The sequence below is a fragment of the Montipora foliosa genome, chromosome 11 (genome assembly GCF_036669935.1).
Source record: "Montipora foliosa isolate CH-2021 chromosome 11, ASM3666993v2, whole genome shotgun sequence".
NCBI lineage: Eukaryota > Metazoa > Cnidaria > Anthozoa > Scleractinia > Acroporidae > Montipora > Montipora foliosa.
The window spans coordinates 6959356-6979116 of NC_090879.1; the positions used below are offsets into that span (position 1 = coordinate 6959356).

Consider the following 19761-nt stretch of genomic DNA (forward strand, 5'->3'; position numbering starts at 1 on the left):
TAGGCCCCGTCTCACAAATATCTTCCATGTTCATTAGTTCCCTGAGGGACGTTGAAGAACCCACTCACTATTCGAGAAGAGTAAGGGATGAAGTTCCCGATGTTGTGGCTGTCCTCTGTGAGTATATGGGTGGGTGGGTATAGCAGAGCCACATCAGCTGAATAGCTGCCAAAACTTCAACCTGCTCAAACAAAGAAATAACAAACAAACAATGCAAATCAAACTCATTTCCCTTACAATAGTTAAGAACCAAGACTCACTTCGAAACCGCGACAAACAGCAACTCGGAAATGGGCCATTTAATTTTAGTTTACTTCGCCTATACTTCTCCCCCCTTATTTGCAAGGAAGGCCTTGAATAATTTTAAGTTGAATGAAGTTTTAATCTTCGTGTTAACGTTGTCTTGTTTCTCAGAGAAGGAGACTTCACCGTCAGCTTCAGAGAACTTCACGAATCTACCGCTCGCCATTTTTCACTGACTGTTTGCACGATGACGGGAAATGACATCATCAATCTCCTTTCTGGTGATGGTCCAACGAATTCATTTAAACTTACCACCGCAGATAACGGTATAAGCTTGTTGAAACAATGCCTCAAGGCTTATTGTAGCAAATCCGCGCACGGAACACTGAACTCGCAATCGTCATTTTCTTCCAAGAGTATATCATTCACGCTAGGAGACGGGAGAATATTCTTACCGGAACTTTTTGAATGGAACACGAGAATTTTCGAAAATACCGAATTTTCCACTTTTGGGAAAACTGAAAAGGTTGTCCTAAATTTTCGGAAATCGTTTCCGGAAAGGATCCCGTTCCATTTGATTCCCACTCGAAATTTTCGAAAATTTCGTCGAATGGAAAGCACCCAGGTTATGGAAAATACGCCACTCGGGTCCTGGGGCCCGTTTCTCGAAAGTCCCGAAAACTCTTCGGGCTCAGAAAGCCATTTGTGAAACTGCGAACCACTCGTTTTGGAAAGGCGACCTTTTAACATGTTTTCAAGCTAACTAAAAGAAATATGTCCGTGAAGTTTGACGACTTAAATCCTCTCCGTTCCTGAGATAAAAAAGGAATTGTGAGACCCGAAAATGCCCCGAAAAGTTTCGGGACTTTCGAGAAACGGGCGCCAGGATGTAGTTTCGTATGAATTTTATGAGTGGTGTATTTTCTAGCTACTGAAACACTCCTGTCTGTATAATAATGAATACATTTTGAAGAGCGTGCATAGGCGAAAGGGAGACATGATCCTCGCAGTTATCTGGACAATTTTAAGAAATTGTCTTTAATTACTGACACCTGAAAAATTCAGTTTGTTAACCCATGACCTCTGCGATACAAATGTCCTACTGGGATCGTAGAAGTCACGGGTTCGAATCCCGAGAGTTCACACCAGATTTGAGCATGCATTGACCAGGTACCGACAAATAGAATAATAACAGGTAATGGCGGCCCAGGATACAAGAACAAGCAGGCTAGTGCTATCATTGCCAATGAATCCCGGCGAGATTTGGGCTCGCGAATCGATCGTTTTTTCTTGGAGAGAAGCAGCAAGCCGGCGGCAAGCCCTTTTCTTCGTGCAGTCTCTCAGATAACTGTTCAACAAGGCGGACGTCATGTGACACTAATGACACATTCCACAGGGTTTCCGTCTTCGCATTTGCTAAAAATATAGAATTCAAAAGCTCAATGAGCCAACATGACACCAAGCGCTAGGCAACCTTATCTATGCATTAGTACCGTAGTTATGTCACTATATCGCTAATATTCATGATTTAAATTTGTTCGGACGAAGACACGATTCGATTTTTTGAAAACACTCTTTACGTATGTTGCGCCAATAAGATCTTTCCATGTCTCAACTCACCCAGTACTTACACTTTTCTACGATCCACTGCGACACAAAAACAAATTAATGTCGAATTTTTTGTAACGGAATTTTTTTGTGATTATATTGTTTTTCTACAAACTTTACTCAGGTGCGATGTTTTATTTTTTTCTTTAGCATCTCCGATACCTGTCGAAAGAAATCCGTTAAAGAGTTCCATTTTTGCAACTTTTACAGTTTCATCCAACCGCCAGTTGTTTTGCATGTAAACTATGAACTTGAAGCATGCAAAGACAAGTCCAATATTTAAGGATAGTTTGGCCGTTGGCAAGCAACTGGAATTGAATACCAAGGAAAATACAAGGCCACAAACCGGATGGTAAACTAATCCCTAAATGTGTGGGCGACTTTGTCATTTTAAAGGACCCATTTATTGTTTGATTCTCTTCAAGAAAAATGCACTCCAAAGCCAATCCTTGTTCCGATATTGTAACATAAACCATATTTAAATTGTGGGCTTTAAGTTACTTGTATGTTCAGATATTTAAATTTGACTTTTAAAATCGCATTTCTGAGGAATGAGTCACAAAGAAATGAAACAATACCGTATTCTTTCTAATGGCTATCGACTATGCGAGGAACATATTTGTGAATCTTGATCATGAACACCTGCACCCTTCCCCTTCGAAATTCTAGCGTTTCCCGTTTAAACGTCTTGAGATAAATTTAAATATTCTGCGGGGGAGGAGGCCAAAAGAACGATTTCAATCTCTAAAATCTTTTCACTCGAGTTTCGGATACCAGGTGTCCGAGGTTCTTCGTTTTTATGCACATGTGACAAGAGGAGAAAATAATACTTTTCCCACTGCTTTTGCAGCCACTAAAGGCACCAACATTATAGAGACAGATACGCTATAACTGTTTTTGTGGGCGGTGGAAGACGTATCGATCTAAGAAGATAAATTATGTAATGATTTTAGCCTTCCAAATTGTTAAAATCTGACCGGAAGTGTGCTTAGAGGATGCTTATACTGTAAGGAGCCATTCAACTGTAAAAAAAAAAAAAGCAGAAGAAGCCGTTACACCATGGCTACCTTGAAATGCTAACAATAGGAAGGAAGTTTTGCCATTTGCGGGCTTGCAGTCGATAACAGGCGTATCAACCCCAGAAATGTTACGAATGCATTCACCCTTGGAGAGTGTTTATCTTGTTTGGAAACGATAATCCCAAAACCGGAAGTGTGACAAGAACAGGGTATTATCCCCGAAAATCTTGTCATTCATTGATTACAGCCTGTCACGTACAGTCGTGACATGTTTTCATCTGGGCATGCCCAGTCAAGCAAAGGAAGTTCATTATGCAAAATGTATTCAAACAACACAAAACTGCTGTCCGTCGATCGAGAGCAGGTATCATCGAGATTGCGGTAAAACGGGACGATTCTTCAAGGCAATTTTTGTAAACGATGCCTGGATATCGGGCCTTTTTCGTCCCAGCCGTCAGCGAAAATTTATTGTGTAGGATTTGTCACTTGCCTGTTCGAAGAGCAGTACAGGTTTCGGTTTGTGGACATCGCTTCTGTGATTCTTGTCTCAATGGAGCATTTAGCAACACGAGGTAAGTAACTTCATGTGCGTTCTTTTTCCGGTTGATCTTTGTGGTTTGCATGTGTTCTCTACAGACATAAAGAGTTTAATTCTTGATCTACACTCGTTTAAGCTTAAATTGAGCAAAATCCCGCGAGAAACAGATTTCGAAATTTCAAAGCGCGCGAGTATTAAATCTCGGACGTTTATATTTGCTGTGAAACTTCTGACATTCATCTTACGCTATGAAACAGAGATATCTCAGAAGCTTGCTCTGAAAAATAATATTATTGGAAGTTTTTTTTTTCATTTTGCGCATAAACTTGTTTTATCCAAAAAAATTGATAGAATGTGCAAATATTTTTATAAGTTATTTCAGTAGACTCCTGCTTCGCTGCGGGATACCAAGAAAGGGGTTCTCGTTAGAATATTTTGTCCCGTTAGTTTGGAGCCTCATTTGTGAGGCGATGAGTCTTCGCGCAACTCGCGAATGAAAAGTGAGATGACATTGATATGATTTCCAGAGGGAGTGTGATTGTATAGGATGACAGTCCAAAGTTTACTCTTTAGACTGTGATACAAAGGATGTATTTACTGAGGAAAGTTCAACTTGTAAACATTTATGGGGCGTCTTGTTTTTAGACAGAGACCTAAGCAACCTCTGAAAATACCATCTTCTAACAAGATGGATTTTTGCTCGAGCGCATTCAGACATAGACTGTAATGCTGGTCACACAAGGGTACAACGATTGAATTTATTTATATTTATATTCTTCCGATTTTCAAAACTTTGTGGAATAAATTTTCGCGATTGTTGAAATTTATAAATGATTTTATACAATGCCCTGTGTCTTGTATAGTGTGTGTTATCGTTTTCTGAACAGCATGCTACAGCCTACATTTTCGATATTTCAGTTGTTACAGTCGACGGCATGAAATATTCGGCAGGTAGTGTCCGTCCTACATTCTGATTTCGAAAAATGTCTGCTTTCTAGCCAGAAGTGATGACGTTGTTTTCTTACTCTTTCCATGTCGTTATGACATTATTTCCCATCGAGAGAAATTTCCTTTTGCATGGAGAGCGCAAAGAATTTTAAATGGCTTTATTTATTTTGTTTTTTTGGTTATTGTCTACCTTTGCCGTAAACTATATTCAGCTCTGACAACAGGGTGGTTTCCCACTCTTTGGGAAAAGAAAACAGTCGAAAGAGACGCTGGTTCCACGCCGGAAATTGTTTACTTTTTTCGTGAAACGATCCCATTTATGACCACAAGCACAAGTGTGGCCTTGATGAATCATGTCCGAAATATTTTCATTCTAGATGCATAAAATTTATTCTCCACTATCGTTTTTAAATCGATTTTACAGGGATTTAATTTGAAATTTAGCATCAAATGTTTCAAGCAGAGATACTTTTTACCAAAGTACACATCTCGAATTGAAGCACCACTATTTTAGCCAGTTCAAAAGGCTTTATCATTCTGGAATCAAGAAATGTATTACTTTTAATAACATTAATAACAATAACAAAGGCATAAAGCCCTTCTTTTCTTTCAAAGTTCGGCTCTTTTGAACGGACGGTATTGTACACAAATATTTAATGCTCCCCAGTTGATCGGAAACGAAGCGTCAAAGATACGCAGTGAACAGACATGCAGCAGTTAGTTATTGCCAAACATGAAAGATAAATTTTAATGCATTAGGGGTATCAACATCTCTCTTCTTAAAAGTATTTACAAAACGAAATACCTCTCTTAATTTTCCCGTTTCTGTTGATAAGAATTAAGAATTAAGTTTGTTGGTTGCGTGACTTGTGTGTTATGAAATTGACACTTGTGATAAAGTAACTCTCAAGTTTTCCATTCGTCTGCCATCTTTAATTGCGGTTTTGACAGAATACTGTGCCAAAATAATGCTTGAATCAACACATAGCCATGTTTTATCTATGCATGTCATATTATACGGCGCAACACACGCTGACATACACCTTTTAAGGAAAACAAACAAGAAGTCGGCGCTGTGCATTGCAAATGCGGTGGACGAAATTTACATCAAATCCGAAATTACGTGCCTGCGTTTGCGAGTAAATGATATTTAACGTGAGAACAGAACTGCAAATTGTAACTTTGAATCTGTACTATTATTAAAGTGCCTTATTGTTTGTCAAAATGAAATGAATGCTTTTAAATTCACAAGAATCGGGAGCTTTTTGCGAGAAAATTCTTGTCAGATGTCGAAGAGGTATTTGTTTGCAAAACTGGTGAAACTTCGATTTCACTTTTCAAATCGGTTCATTTGCATAAGAAATAAAAAGAAACATCAAATCACCACGGCGTTATCGTAATCAACATATTCGCTCTTTGTGGTTTTAAAACGGAAATTTTTGTCTCAAAGGTCCGAACATTTTTTGCGAGAAAACTTTCAAAATTCTGGAACCTTGAGATTTGTGTCGATAAACAGGTTAACCGTGGTTTTTTAATTCATTTATACTTTATCTTGGTTTCTTTGTGAAATTCACCCTTTAGAGTCAAAGTAAGAGTATTTTACAAAGATGCAACGTGTTGGGTTCACCTCTCGAGTATTGATCATCTTTTCTTTCAATCGCTTTGAACGAATATACTTTGTTTGGTGGCGTTCCGTTGCCTACCATCACTGATTTGTCCAGTATTTGCTTCAAAAAAAGTTCGAATAAACATGCCGTGGTCTAAAAATCCCTTCATGACTTGTTTCGTGGTTTCGTGACCATGCACTGCATGATAGATGCGGTTTCGTTTAATATTCATGCCGTCATTTTCGTTAATAGCTGTTTGAAGATGTAAACTGGACTGCTTTACAGAAACTCTTCCGGTTGGTCAAGGCTTTCATTTCCCAGCGATGAGAAAATTATCGGCAATGTGTTTTTGTCTTCATAAGTGAGAGCTTTAATCCGCCAACAAAGCTTTGCATTACATATCCAAGTTAATTTGGACGTACCGTGAACATTGAATAAAGTAATTGTCAACTGAAGTTAATTCGAAACCTTTAAGGCTTTGCTTCTAAATCCCGCAGCGCAAGATAATAAGCCGACTCTTGTCAAAGTCAATGCAAGCATTAACCAAGAATTCGTAATTACACCAGGTGGACGCCCTGGTCTTTGTTTGAGAGTGGAAAACTGATATCTTACGGTTTGTCGTCTTCCAGTGGTGACGGACACTCGTGCGTGATGAGTTAATGAAGCGGCTTCCAAAATCGACAAATTCTCGCTTTTAACAGAGTACGGATAGAGTAGTAAAAAATGCCTCGTCTTTACATTTGGATTCTCCCTCCTCCATCTCCTAGGCAAGCAGCTCGGCTTCGATGCCCAGTGGACAGCTCAACTATTGATCTTTCTCAGGTAAGGCCACTTAATACTGACCCAAAACACTTAATTGCATATGCTATAGAATTAAATTTGCTGAAAATTCTCTAGACTGTTTGCTTACATTGTTTGTTGCGTTTGTGCTTAGCTTTTTCATGGGTGTCGAGTTGATTTTCAATGCTTTAACAACTACGTCTTTCGTGTACTTCTGATGCCACCCAAGAAGCCACATTCACCCTAGAGATATTGAACGATGCGACGGCCAATCACTGAAGAACGAGACCTGTTGTCTCCGCGACTTTGACAAGCCGAGGTTTTGTTGTTTTGGTTTCAGTTTACAACTTGTTCAATTTTCAAGCTCTATCACTGAACATAATCTCTTGTTGTAAACGCAAGACTTTTAGCCAAGGAATGTTCTGTTTGGCATAGTTAAGGACGGTGCCTACTAATTATCTCTCAAAAATGCATGGTTATCCCCAATTTTGTTTTTGGATACCGAGATCACTTGCTTAGTTCAGCTTTCTCCGCATAGTTTTGAACCGCGCAAAAATATCCCTGTATTAAAATAAGCACCAGCCACAGGAAATCCGAGTATCTCGAGATGTGCAGAACGTATGCGCAATAACAATAGCAGGTACCGTCCTTAATTGAGTTTATGGCTTGTCAACTTATCCCACATTAAAAACCAGGAACGAAACGTTTACATTTCGGCTTTTTATCTAAACTTTTTAAATTTCAGTTTCCATGGTTTCATGTTTTGTGCCTCACAAAAACTGAACTCGTTCTATAGACACGCTTGCTGTAGTACCATTCTTTTTCTTTTGTGGAATGTTGCATTGGCGGGTACGCGCTCATAAAAACCCCCCTTTGTATCCGGATGGAATTAGCGGGTTTGTTTCAAACCAACTCCTTTCATGCAGAAATCCTGCCGTTGAAATCTATTTGTTAGAGATAAGAAGTGCAAATTGTGACCATCTGTTTCTGAGAGGTTTAACCGGGCTTTCTTATTGATAGATTACGCAAGATTGAGAAGGCTTAGGCAGGTATCCAGCTATTGAAGTCTTGACTCTGGTTTTAAGAATTTTCGAAGGTTTTCTATTTTGGAAAGATAATTACGACATGACTGTTCTTTTGGATTAGCGTGCCTTTAATCGGATTGCAGAATGAAACCGAAAGATCGAAATATCATATCCCCAGGAACGTGCTCGCCTGAACAAAACACCAAAAAAAAAAAAACACCAAAAAAGAGGATTTTGAAAATCAGTTTTGTTGCAAGTTATTAAGATCTGTGACTGCTTTCTCATCATCAGACACATTGAAGAAGGTATTTTTTCGTAAACAATGGCCTTTTTTATACTAGAGACGCACGATTCGTCTGGGACGAACTTGGGCAAACTTTTTTTCTGAGTTTGTTAAAATCGTCTGGTATAAAGACGGGCACAAGATGTATAATGCATCTCGACAAACTATCCACTTTAGTACGTCGTCGAAGACGCACTAAACTGGATAGTTCGTCCAGACGCATTATGCGTCTTGTGCCCTTGTTTATACTAGACGAATTTAACAGACGCAGAAAAAAAGTTTTCTCACGTTCGTCCCAGACGGATTATGCGTCTTAGATAGTTCGTCCAGTCTTTACACTAGACAAATAACATGAGAGACGCATAATTAGTCTGGACCGATTATACGTCAGTGGTATAAAAACGGCCAGTTACGATGACAGTGAATTACATATATTTTCAACCACAATTGATAGTAAACTTAAATCGTTTTGTCTCGCCTGCACCTAATTTGTGAAAGAAATGGCAAAGTTTCAGATTAAAGCAAAGGACCGTGGGAAGAGTCACACGTTCTTCTGTTTTTAACACGTGCTTTGCGCAGCTCGTAAATCCGTTTCCTTGTCTCCCCTTAGGAAGTGCCATTTAATTAGGAGGCAGAACGTTGGTGCTAATAAAGAACTGACGTGCACATCTTTGTCTGTTTTGTTGTAGATTTATGCAGATGACGTGACAAATCAGATGATATTTGCACTTAACGTCTTCTGCGATCATTACCAGCTAGGCTGCAAATGGAAGGGGCAGTTGAAGAAACTGGAGGTAGCATTTCATTTTATTTGGTATTACTATTGATAATCCCACCCTCTTCCTACCACCGCCGCACCCACGGTTGGAAAGTTGCAAAATAATGATGGACGTGTAGCCTGCACACAGGCTCTCCGTGCGCGTCGAATGGCGCGCGGTCATAAGCTGGGGAATTGGAAGAGTGTGGGGAAAAGATATAGAGGATATTACACGGTGGCGAGAAGATATGAATTTTATGTTCGAGTGGCAAGAACAATATCTCACTCGTTCGCTTCGCTCACTCGTGAGATATTGTTCTTGCCACGAGAACATAAAATTCATATCTTCGAGCCAACGTGTAATGTTCTTTTTATTATATGGAGACTAAATAATGAATATTTCCGATTTTATTGTTTCAAAGTAGTCAAGCTGGGCTTTTTAAAAAAGGCGGGAAAAAAAGGCGGGAATCGTGACGTCATTGAACGATACGACACTCACAAAGGTGACATACGGAAAATACACCACTCGGGTCCCGGATGAAGTGGCGTATGGAATCTACGAGTGGTTTAGTTCCCAGTAAAACACTCTCCTCCATATAATAAATTAAATTATCTCTTTTTTCTCGCTCGCTCCAATTCCTTACATGTTGTCCGCGCGCCATTCGACGCATGGAGAGGAGAGCCTGTGTGCAGGCTATTTTACCAGTGGGAAGACATCAGCCATCCAAAGAAATGCCCCTAGTAATTGCCAGGCAATTTCTTATGGGACAAAAGTCTCTGATTTCGTAGTAAGCAACCTTTCGAAAGACATTTCCCGCAAGAAATCTTGAACACGTTTACCCGTATTCCTCCCGCAAGCCAACCACAAGCATCACTCGGGAAGGTGATGAAATCTAACAAGTTAAAATAGCATTTGCCTAAGAGATTCTCATCCGTGCGAATTTAAGGGACACTGCATTTGAGTCTCATATGAGCAACTCTGACCGATAACAACAAACGCTGGCAATCAAATGGGACTTTACACAACGCAGCAATGCAGCCAGGGGCCCGTTTCTCGAAAGTCCCGAAAACTTTTCGGGCCCGAAAAGCCATTTGTGAAACTGTCAACCGCTTGTTCTGGAAAGCCGATCTTTTGAATGTCTTTAAGGGAACAAAAAGAAAAAGGAATGTAAAGTTTGACGACTTAAATCCTCTCCGTTCTTGAGATACAAAAGGAATGGGCCATTTCCGAGTTGCTGTTTGTCTCGGCTTCGAAGTGAGTCTTGGTGCTCAACTATTGTAAGGGAAATGAGTTTGATTTGAATGAGAATACGCAACTCATTGCCATTTGAGTGGTTGTGCACCAGGCCTCGCTTTGAAACTGAGGCATGCAGCAACTCGGAAATGGGCTATTGCGACACCCAAAAATGGCCCGTAGAGCGCAAGCTCAAGTCACAAGAATGTTTACCTTTCACCACGGTCCTATTGGCTAAAATAATATGCGAGATTTCGAAGCGTATTACTCACTTTAAAACCGTGACAGTCGTCATATGAACGGCTTAAGAAGCGCAATCGCGAACATTAGTATATGTAATCACACGGGCAATTAAGGATTAATTTAAAGCGTATTTTCAATGTTTTGACAAAATTTTGATAAGGGTAATTTGGAAAACTTTGAAAATACAAGTTAAATCAATCGTGAATTGCACAAGGGCAGATTTTGATCACATACATGTTAATCATATAGAGGGCAAAATTGTTGAGGGATGCTCGTTCAATGCCGCGACAAATGGCAATCAACTTTTATTCGCTTTCATTCGGTTAAAGTTCAATTCAAGAAATCGTTGCTGTCGACGGAAATACGCTTAAAATGTATTGTATATGTGGAGAAAAAGCAGTTTAATCAGAGTCAGAATCTGGAAGTAGCTCTGGATAAGAACTGTTAACCAATCAGGATCGAGTAATCATGTCCTCTTGATTACCAAAAGCGCCCTCGTGGTTAAGAAAAGATGCCCTCCGTCTCAGCCAATCATTATTCAGTAATTTTGCCCCCTATGTGATAAGTAACAAAACCGCATACGTAGTCAATTTGAATCTTTACGGCACTGTCAATTTGAATAAGGCCATAATTGTGTGAACTCTGTCGCCACTCTGTTGATTCGTATCCTATAGGATCATATGGCAAGTTGCAAGTACGCTCTTGTGGACTGCATTGCTGGCTGTGGTCAGAAAATTCAACGAAGAAAGATATCGGATCATGTCAAGAAAGACTGCGTCAAACGATGGGTAAAATGTCCCCGATGCAAAAAGGAAACCACTTTTGAAAATCTGCAGGTAATAGGATCTTTTGTCAAATTGAAGTTATCAGCGCAACATCTCACTACTTTTTTTTCAGCATCCACTGTCCTCCAACCGATTTTGACTCACTCCTCAAAATGTTTTCGCAGAGCCATAACTGTCCTGCTGCGCGGAGGAACCCGGATGAAGATGTAGTGACTTGCAGTAATGGCTGCGGCAGCAGATTGAAGAGAAGCCAGATGCCGCTGCACCTAAGGAACGAGTGTTCACATCGCTGGGTTTACTGTGATTACTGTTCAGTAGAAATCGTTTTCAAAGATAAACAGGTTTGTTTGATAAATATTTATCAGTATTTTGAGTTTAAGTACTTTGTGAAAAACAATACCACCCGTGCGTGAAAGGTCATGAAGGACGAATCTTTAACATTGTTTTGTGCCTATTTTCTCTTGTAGGAACACTTGAAACGTTGCAGGACTTCACGCTCGCAGAACGACCAGTTAGCTTTGAAAAGAGGCGGGAATCACCGCCAGAGCATGCCGCATAACTCAGTCCGCTTTGACACAAGGCACATGCGCATTGGTAACCGCAGCAACAGCACGTCTCAGGAAGTATTAGCTCCCAGCCCTGCACCACCCATGCGTTCAGCCTCCTTTCCAGCCTTTCTCAACTACGTTGGCCGTGAAGAGTTTGGGAGCGAGGTGGTGTATCGTGGTTCGGAGAGAAGTAGGTCCAACACTACGGGTCAAGTGGAACTTGAAAGCGAGTCTGACATTTTCACGTGTACATGTGGCCGAAGGATATCACGTGGTACGATTACGTCGCACATGTCGGACGAGTGTCCTAAGAGACTGACCAAGTGTCAGTATTGTCGGGCACAAGTAAAGTTCGAAGACATGCAGGTTGGTATTCGGACAATCTGGTGAATTTTCAATGAATATCCATGATGCCATGAGGTTATGCGATTTTTTTGGTGATATCTTGTTCAATTTTTTCCTTCCTTTGCAGAGCCATCTTCAAGTTTGTCCTCGGTTTCCTCTAAGCTGTCCAAACAGTTGTGGTGTCTCGCAGATTCCGCGAGAAGAGGTCAGTCGTCAATGTCACATTGACTGTTGTAAATACATGTAGCCTCTGTGGCTATGACGAGTTCGCCTGCTTTGGATTTTGTGGGGATCCCTTTTCACTTCATGCCCTGTTTGAGGTTGTGCACAACCGTAAAATAGTCTGAGTTCGCCCTCCCCCCCCCCCCCCCACCCTCTTCCTCATCCTCCCCCGTCAGCAATTATGTCTCAAATTGCAAGTAAAGAAAGGCACGCCTGCTTTCGATAAACGTCTCGAATTGCCCTTTTAATGCTTAGAATTTACTGCGTGTTTGCAACAACAAAGTTAACGGGAACGTTTGTGTTATTTTTCACTTCGGCTTTTCGCACTGTTTGTTTCCTTCAAAGAGTAGAGTTAGGGGTACACTTTGAGACGTTTTTCGCCTGTGTTACTCACGCAAAGGAACGTTCAAGTTTAAATGCTACTATGACCAAAAAATGAATTTTTCTTTTTGTTTGGATTTCAAAACTATGTTAACTGAACACTAAGTAACCCTAGTTTTAAGCCTTAATTTACAAAAAAGACATCTGTTTATTTTAACTGCATGGAATTTTCCTACTTAATGGTCCGCCATCAATGACTTTAAAATCTTGAGAGCTAGATCGAGGAGAAAATGACGTCAAAGACTCAATAGGATAAAAATCAAAGCTCAAAATTTTGCCACTCAGGTGTTTAGCAAACACACTCGAAATCTGACCGAAAAAAGGAAGTGATTTTTTGACCATAGTGGCACTTTACTGAACAAACAAAGTGGTCACTTCGTTACCCTTTTTTTTTAATTCAGAATGAACCTCATTATTTGCAACGTTGAATGATTCTGACTCAATCTAAAGCTCGTAATTTGCTCATTATTTATTTATTTTTTTGCGGTCTAGGTCGATCGCCATCTTTCTCACGATTGTCGCTCAAATCACGTCCATTGTCCCTTCAAACATGTAGGCTGTGAACACCAAGTAAGTGATAAGTTGATTTCCCGGGGTATCGTCAGTTGCTGCCTTTGGGTCTCCCAATCATTTCGTGTATCATGATTGGTTAATTAACTGATACTTGTATTGTTTCAATTTGTGTACAGTGTTCACAGCGTACCCTTGCACAACACCTTGATAATGACATGAAAAATCACTTGGAGCTTGTGTCGCAACTTGCTATTGATCAACAAAGAGAGCTCGACAAACTCCGAGAAATCGTGAAACACTGCAAACCTTTCGCCGACAGCAAGCTCTACTGGAGAATCGACGACTTTTGGAGGAAATTCGAAGAAGCGAAACAAAAAACAGGAATGGAAATACACAGTCCGCCCTTCTACACAAGCCCCTATGGCTATAAGTTTAAAATCGTGATGTTTCCGTACGGTAATGGAAGCGGAGAGGGATCTCACCTTTCCTTGTACGTCCGTCTTCTTCCAGGCGAATTCGACGCACTTCTTAAGTGGCCTTTCGAAGGTGAGATCACTTTGTCGCTTTTGGATCAAAATAGGAACTCGAACAGGGGCCAACGGAATATCAGTCAATCCTTTAGTCCGGACCCAAACTGGAAAAGCTTCCAGAGGCCCAGTAAAAATGGCTCTACGCTCGGGTTCGGCTACCCACAATTTGTTTCGCACCGTGGTCTGGAATCTACGAACTATGTTAAGGATAACTGCTTGTTTATGAAGGCAACCATCGACTGTAAATACTCTGTTGACCTGTGATGATGATGAGGTATTAATTTCAGATTAAAATTGGACATTCTGAAACAGGTTTTTCCAAAGGGTTGGGATTTTTAAGAATAAAACAAATTCTAAATTTTATATGCTAATAAGTGATTTAATGCAAACATAAGGGGATAAAAAGCTTTTGCTAAATCTCAAATGTTCTCATTTCCGAAAGAGGTAAAATATTATTTTATAGTTTTGGTCAACTAGAGGAGAAAGAAAGAGCAAATATTGGAACTGCTACGTTATTAGCGTTGTGAGAAACTGACCCACCAAGCGAGGGAGTTTTAATTAAGTCGCGCAGTGTAAAGGAATCCAGGTAGCCTCCGGATTCCGGATATCCCGGATCCCGAGTCGTGAATTCCGGATTTCCAGACGCACAGGTTCCACCAATGGATCCTGGATTCCATCAAAGTCTGTGGATTCTGGATTCCTTCACGTCGGGCGATTTAAGTCAATGGAAAATATGTATACTTAAAATGCATGTACAAAGTTAAAAACCTAAGGTAAGAGCCGATGCTAAGAAAGCTGTATAAATTACCAGTTTAAAGTTGAATGCAGTATGCTTCATGATATGATAGCAGCAACCTTTTTCTGACTTGTGACGTAGAACAAGGCAAAGCGATCAGCAATCTGCAAGCCTTTTTCCGCGATTTTCGCTTTGTTTGGATGTGATTATTATGTCTGCAGTTCAAAATTTCGTGTTTCTGTTTCTGCTGTAAATTTTAGCATACTCAGTTCGAAGTGCTCCTTCAAGTTAGGGTTAGCTTCATTCTAGGCCTTTCTTGAGAAGCAGAGTTTAATTAAGCAACATTGTGGTATTCATCGTCTGTATTCCTAAACACGAGTGATATTGGAGTCGGTAATGTAGCAGCTCTCGTAACCTGCTATTGTTTGGTATTGTAAGCAGATTTTATTGTTTTCAAGTCTAAGTCTTTGTTTCACTTGTTTTGTTTTTGGCTTGGGTATCGAGCCATTCACATTGTACATTACGAGAGCTGCTACGTGATTCATTGGAGTTGGGGACAAAGAGCGAGGCGACAATTCGTGACGCTTACAAGAAACAGGTGCGTTTAATAGCCCATTTCCGAGTTGCTGCGTGCCTCAGTTTCAAAGCGAGTCCTGGTGCACAACCATTCAAATGGAAATGAGTTGCGTATTCTTATTCAAATCAAACTCATTTCCCTTACAATAGTTGAGCATCAAGACTCACTTCGGAAACCGAGACAAACAGCAACTCGGAAATGGCCCATTACGTGCATTTGTTGACTTATGGCCGGAATTTGCTCGGCTACAAATCCACTTGTCAACTACATACAATCTTGGGTTGCATTATTTAATAATGTCTGTTCTTATCTCCGGTTTATAAGGATTGAACGGACGACTGGCATAAGTTTTCCCAAAAGAACACGTAGTCAACAACATTTCGGCTCGTTAAGGTCGTTTGCGCGCCAAAATAGTCAAAGCGACGTTGATGTCTCTTCTAAAAATAAGCCCGTGATGTTGAGTTCGTTCACGATTTTCCATCTCATTCAGGTTGTATCATGGGGCGAAGTATCCCACGACTGTATTGGAAGGAATGGCATTGAAGTTAATATAGAGAATGACTGAGAGTTTCATTATCGTGTGCTGACGTTCTCGACAAAAAAAAGGCCATGAATTTCGTCATATCACGTTGTTTTTGTGGAGAACGACAATGTACCATAATGTTGAGCAACTGTATGGGCTCATTAGTGATGCGCAGTTACTTTGCCCCATCCCCATAACTGTTGACCTCTACGTTGCTTCAGCTCTCAAACACGCATTTTATTTTGTTTATTCTCGACTTGCAAATGACGTTACAGTGGCCATGATTGATCCTCCGCAGGAGCCTACATCTCCAATACTAGATCTATGTAACGGCATTTTCACAGACCAGCGGCAAGTTTTAGACGAGTTCTTAAATGAGATTTGGGTTGCACGGTTACAAGTGGCCATTCTCAATCCCAGGGGCTGTCGTCTGCATGAAAGTGAGATTCAAGTCCAAGGTAACCAGAGGTTTTCTTCTTCTCGTAGATTCGCGGCTCGTCTTCGCCGCTTCGCGGTTCTATCGCGACTCACGAAAAAAACTCTGGGAGCAGGGTAGAAAGGTCTGGTTCTGCGGAAAAATCAATCTAAAAATAGCTCGGTCTGTAAAAACGCCGTTCCACAAATACAATGAAGTTGTATGCTCCCAATCATTTGGCTCTGTTCTCAGTTTTGTGAAAAAAGAGAGATGAATAGCGTATAGCGTTCGTGTAAGTAAGCAATACCGAGAGAACTGCATTCTGTTAGTTACGTTGAACAGTATCGAAGACGGAATAGTTCCGAAAAGAGCGTTTATTCTTATGCCTTTTTAACCCACCCCTGTAACAGGCAAAAACGTAGTTTCCAGAAAAGTCCCGTAACTTCAAATTTTCAGACAGATTTTAAACGTTCATACAATAGCTCGTATCTTTTTGCCGCAAATCTTAGATTTTAAAATATCTTTGGCATTTGGAAACGTGATTTTATGGTGAATATTATATATTTAATACATGAATATAAGAGGAACATTATGACTTTGTTGGCAAATAATATGGTCTTGGTTTCTAGATTTAAAAAAATAAAAGGGTTGGAGGAGCATTCTAGACAACAACATCATTGAATGTTTGAATATAGCCTACGTACTCCGATGAATTAACTGTAGACATCATTCCAATGTGAAGGTCTTTATCTAATGGCATTTTGACCAGAATCCACTTCCATACAAAAGAGTCATTAAATTTGAATCAAGAACGTTTACGAAAGTTTAAGCTCCTTGCTCCCATGGCTCAGTCACAAACTAGTAAAAGCTGGCCCTGCTTATCAATCTTCCCCGCAGTCTTATCCACGAGATCCGGACGAAAGCATATATAAGGCGCCTCCGATATACGTTTCATGCATGATCCTGGAGCTTAGCCCTATAGATAGATAAAATTAGCTAGGAGTCGATTTTGATGAGGGAGAAACACCGGAGTGTACGCGAAGAGAAATCCTCAGGTTGACATCGCCGGACTGATATTCAGTCTACAGACAGTGGGAAAAGGATATTGTTATGAGTTTATTTTCAGTAGTGACAAAGCAATTCACCTCTTCACATGCACAATCTGCGAGGCATCTGAGAACACTTTCAAATAGCGCTGATAAACAGTATTTAAGTCTAAGCACCCATTTTAAAACAGTTATCTTTCAATAACTGCAAGTATACTCGCATGGCTCGCATATTGTACAAACTCATTTCTGAATTTTTCGGGCTTCTTTACGCAATTGCAAAAATTGCGTTCATAACTGCGAGGATCATAGCTTCACTTCATTTCTCGTTGTATTACACTAAAGTCAGGCCGCCCCAGTTCTCTGCATTCACATATTACACACTCTGAACTTGAAAACTATCTATCCAAACACGAAAAATCGGAACTTAAGAAACCAATGCTCCTCTCTTCACGTGACTTCATCGGGTTACTTATAGACCAGTAGTAATCTCGGATTATTGAAGTGCGTTCGACAGTCGCTTTGGAAGCAAAGGAGAAGGAGAGGGAAAGAAGCAATCTTACAGGAACCAACAATCACGAGGTGAGCGATCGTCATTTGCGCGTACGACAAGTCACTGCACGTACTACGTAATTAAAAATGGCGCTGAAAAAGCAGACGAACGAGAAAACGAAAATATATGCACAGGATACCCAAGATTAGAAACTAACGATTAGGCCATTTCCGAGTTGATGTCTGCCTCCTCTTCAAAGCGAGTCTAAGTGCGAAGTTTTTGTGGTGGCAATTAGTTCTACTTTACATATGAATGGAATCTAATTTTCATAAGAAAAACTTCGAACTTAGACTCGTTTTGAAGAAGAGGCGGACATGTTCTCGCAACGGCCAATTTGTAACACTGGAGGCGCGGTTGACGGTCGCTGCGCTAGCAAGGCTACCGATTTCAGTACCTGGACTACTTCACTCTGACTACTGTCTGTTTTCTGTCATGTGGTCTCATCAATCAGTACTCCATTCAGAAGAATTGAATAGAAACAGTTCCTGTTCACTGTATTGGGGATTGTACGAGGATTTAAGTTCAGAGAAATAATATGACAGTAACTTGTAAAAATGTGGAAATTTTTTCCTGCTGAAGGAATTTTTGGTCTTATTTACAGCGCAACGGAAATTTTAATCCACTGTACTTATCAAAAAAATGAATTATTTTCCTAGGAAGTAATTCCAGATCATTTTTCTTGGATCTTGGATCTTTTCATATGGGTAATCATGATTCGACAGGAAATTAAGTCCAAATGATTCCGCAAGGAAGATTGTGAGAGGAAAAACCCAACCATCTCAGCCACAGTATTTTTCTTTTCTTCACAATTTGCTACGGTCTCGGATAATTGGCCTTCGCCGACTTTCCTTCCACCAAGAAATCCGTTCCTGATTCTTCGGGTTCTGCATAATTGCTGAATACAAATTTTCGTGAGCCTGGACATGGATAAAAAAAAACGCAGTCAAGTCTTCCATTTGGTAATTACCCCCGCAGGGTTTTGGCCAAAACCGAGGAGGCAACCTAGAAGTCCCCGCGTAAAAAGGGTAAATGTATAAATTGGTAGATATCGTAGGGGGAATCATTCTCGATTTGAACAACCGAGCGCGCAAGGTGGTATCGGTATTGCTTAAACGAGCGCGCAAGTGGTATTTAATATTAGGCTGATTTAGCAACAGAACGGGAACGTCAGTAGCGACGGCGCGCGCAGAATAAACACCAATGAGAATTCAGAATAGAATAGACTCCACTCTTTTCTTCTCTATTCTAAATTCTCATTGGTAGTTTTGCTGCGCGCGACGTCGCCACTGACGTTCCCGTTCTGTTGCTAAATCAGCCTATTAGGGAGCTTAAGCACGCGCGTTTTTGAGAGGCGAACGGCAACCGGAAGAGAACATTCCGCGTGCCAGGGCAGAAGTATGTCCCAGATTTTTATACTAACATCTCTAATGGAGAAAAGATACATAGCAATGTAAGTGTGGTTGTGTGAAGAGAAGTTAAGAGGGAAAACAGCTCACTTCCGGTTGCAGTCCGCGTCTCAAAAACGCACGTGCTTAAGCTCCCTATTGGCATTGTTCTACGCGACCGACCGAGGTGTTATAGTAGAAACTCGCACGGAGAACCAAAGTGTTGTTCGGATTAGGGATTGAAAAATCAAACATTGAAGCAGATCTGATGGAAATCGAGTTGCCTGGCTCCAAAAATTGATTTTGTTCTGACACAAATCAGAGACAGGGGCGACGATTTGTCAGACGCAAATCGGAAACAGGGGCGGCATGTTCAGCATATAATTTAAACTTATCTCAACTGCCTTTCATACTATCAAAGGCGGGGGCAGATGTAGTGAAAGCTATTACTAGTAATAATTATAATGATTAACTTTAATTACGTGTCAACTGTATTGAGGACACACTACAGAAATCAAACCAAATCGTAGTTTGGCTTATGAGGAGAGGAGAGAACCGGAGTACCAGGAGAAAAACCAGTCTCCGAGCAGAGTAAAGAACCAAGAAACTCAACCAACCTGTGACACCGAGTCTAGTATCGAACCCGGGCCACATTGGTGGGAAGCAAGTGCTCTAACCATGCTCTGCGTCATCACTGCTTCCCTAGTAAAGTCGCTCATAAGCTTTTCTCCGAAGGAAAAAGTGCCCCTAACCCCAAAATATTTTTTTCCCTAAAATGAACCTCCTGCCTTTTTACAGGCTTCAAAACTTGCGAAAAACCAAGCATCTTTGGTTCACGACAGAGTCAGAAGGGGAGTAAGTCTATTCCTGATTTGATGTCACAATCTACTTTACATGCATGTTTACAAAGAGTTAAT

General features: G+C 40.6%; 2 protein-coding genes across 2 annotated transcripts in view; one reads left to right on the top strand and one right to left on the bottom strand.

Annotated features, from left to right (window-relative positions):
• The first annotated feature begins 3069 nt into the window (after positions 1–3069).
• On the top strand, positions 3070–14680 carry LOC137976454 (TNF receptor-associated factor 4-like). Its single transcript, XM_068823816.1, has 9 exons — positions 3070–3442; positions 6731–6785; positions 8741–8845; positions 10960–11121; positions 11235–11411; positions 11538–11984; positions 12091–12168; positions 13059–13136; positions 13256–14680. Exons 1-9 carry the CDS (start codon positions 3291–3293, stop codon positions 13871–13873), a joined length of 1872 nt encoding a protein of 623 aa, XP_068679917.1. The 5' UTR covers positions 3070–3290; the 3' UTR covers positions 13874–14680.
• Positions 14681–14824: 144 nt separating this feature from the next.
• LOC137976452 (peroxisomal acyl-coenzyme A oxidase 3-like) overlaps positions 14825–19761 on the bottom strand; it is a 21240-nt gene continuing 16303 nt past the window's right edge. The window contains exon 16 of the mRNA XM_068823814.1: positions 14825–18376. Coding sequence (XP_068679915.1) covers positions 18263–18376 — 114 coding nt within the window. The 3' untranslated portion in view covers positions 14825–18262. The remainder of the gene's footprint in view (positions 18377–19761) is intronic.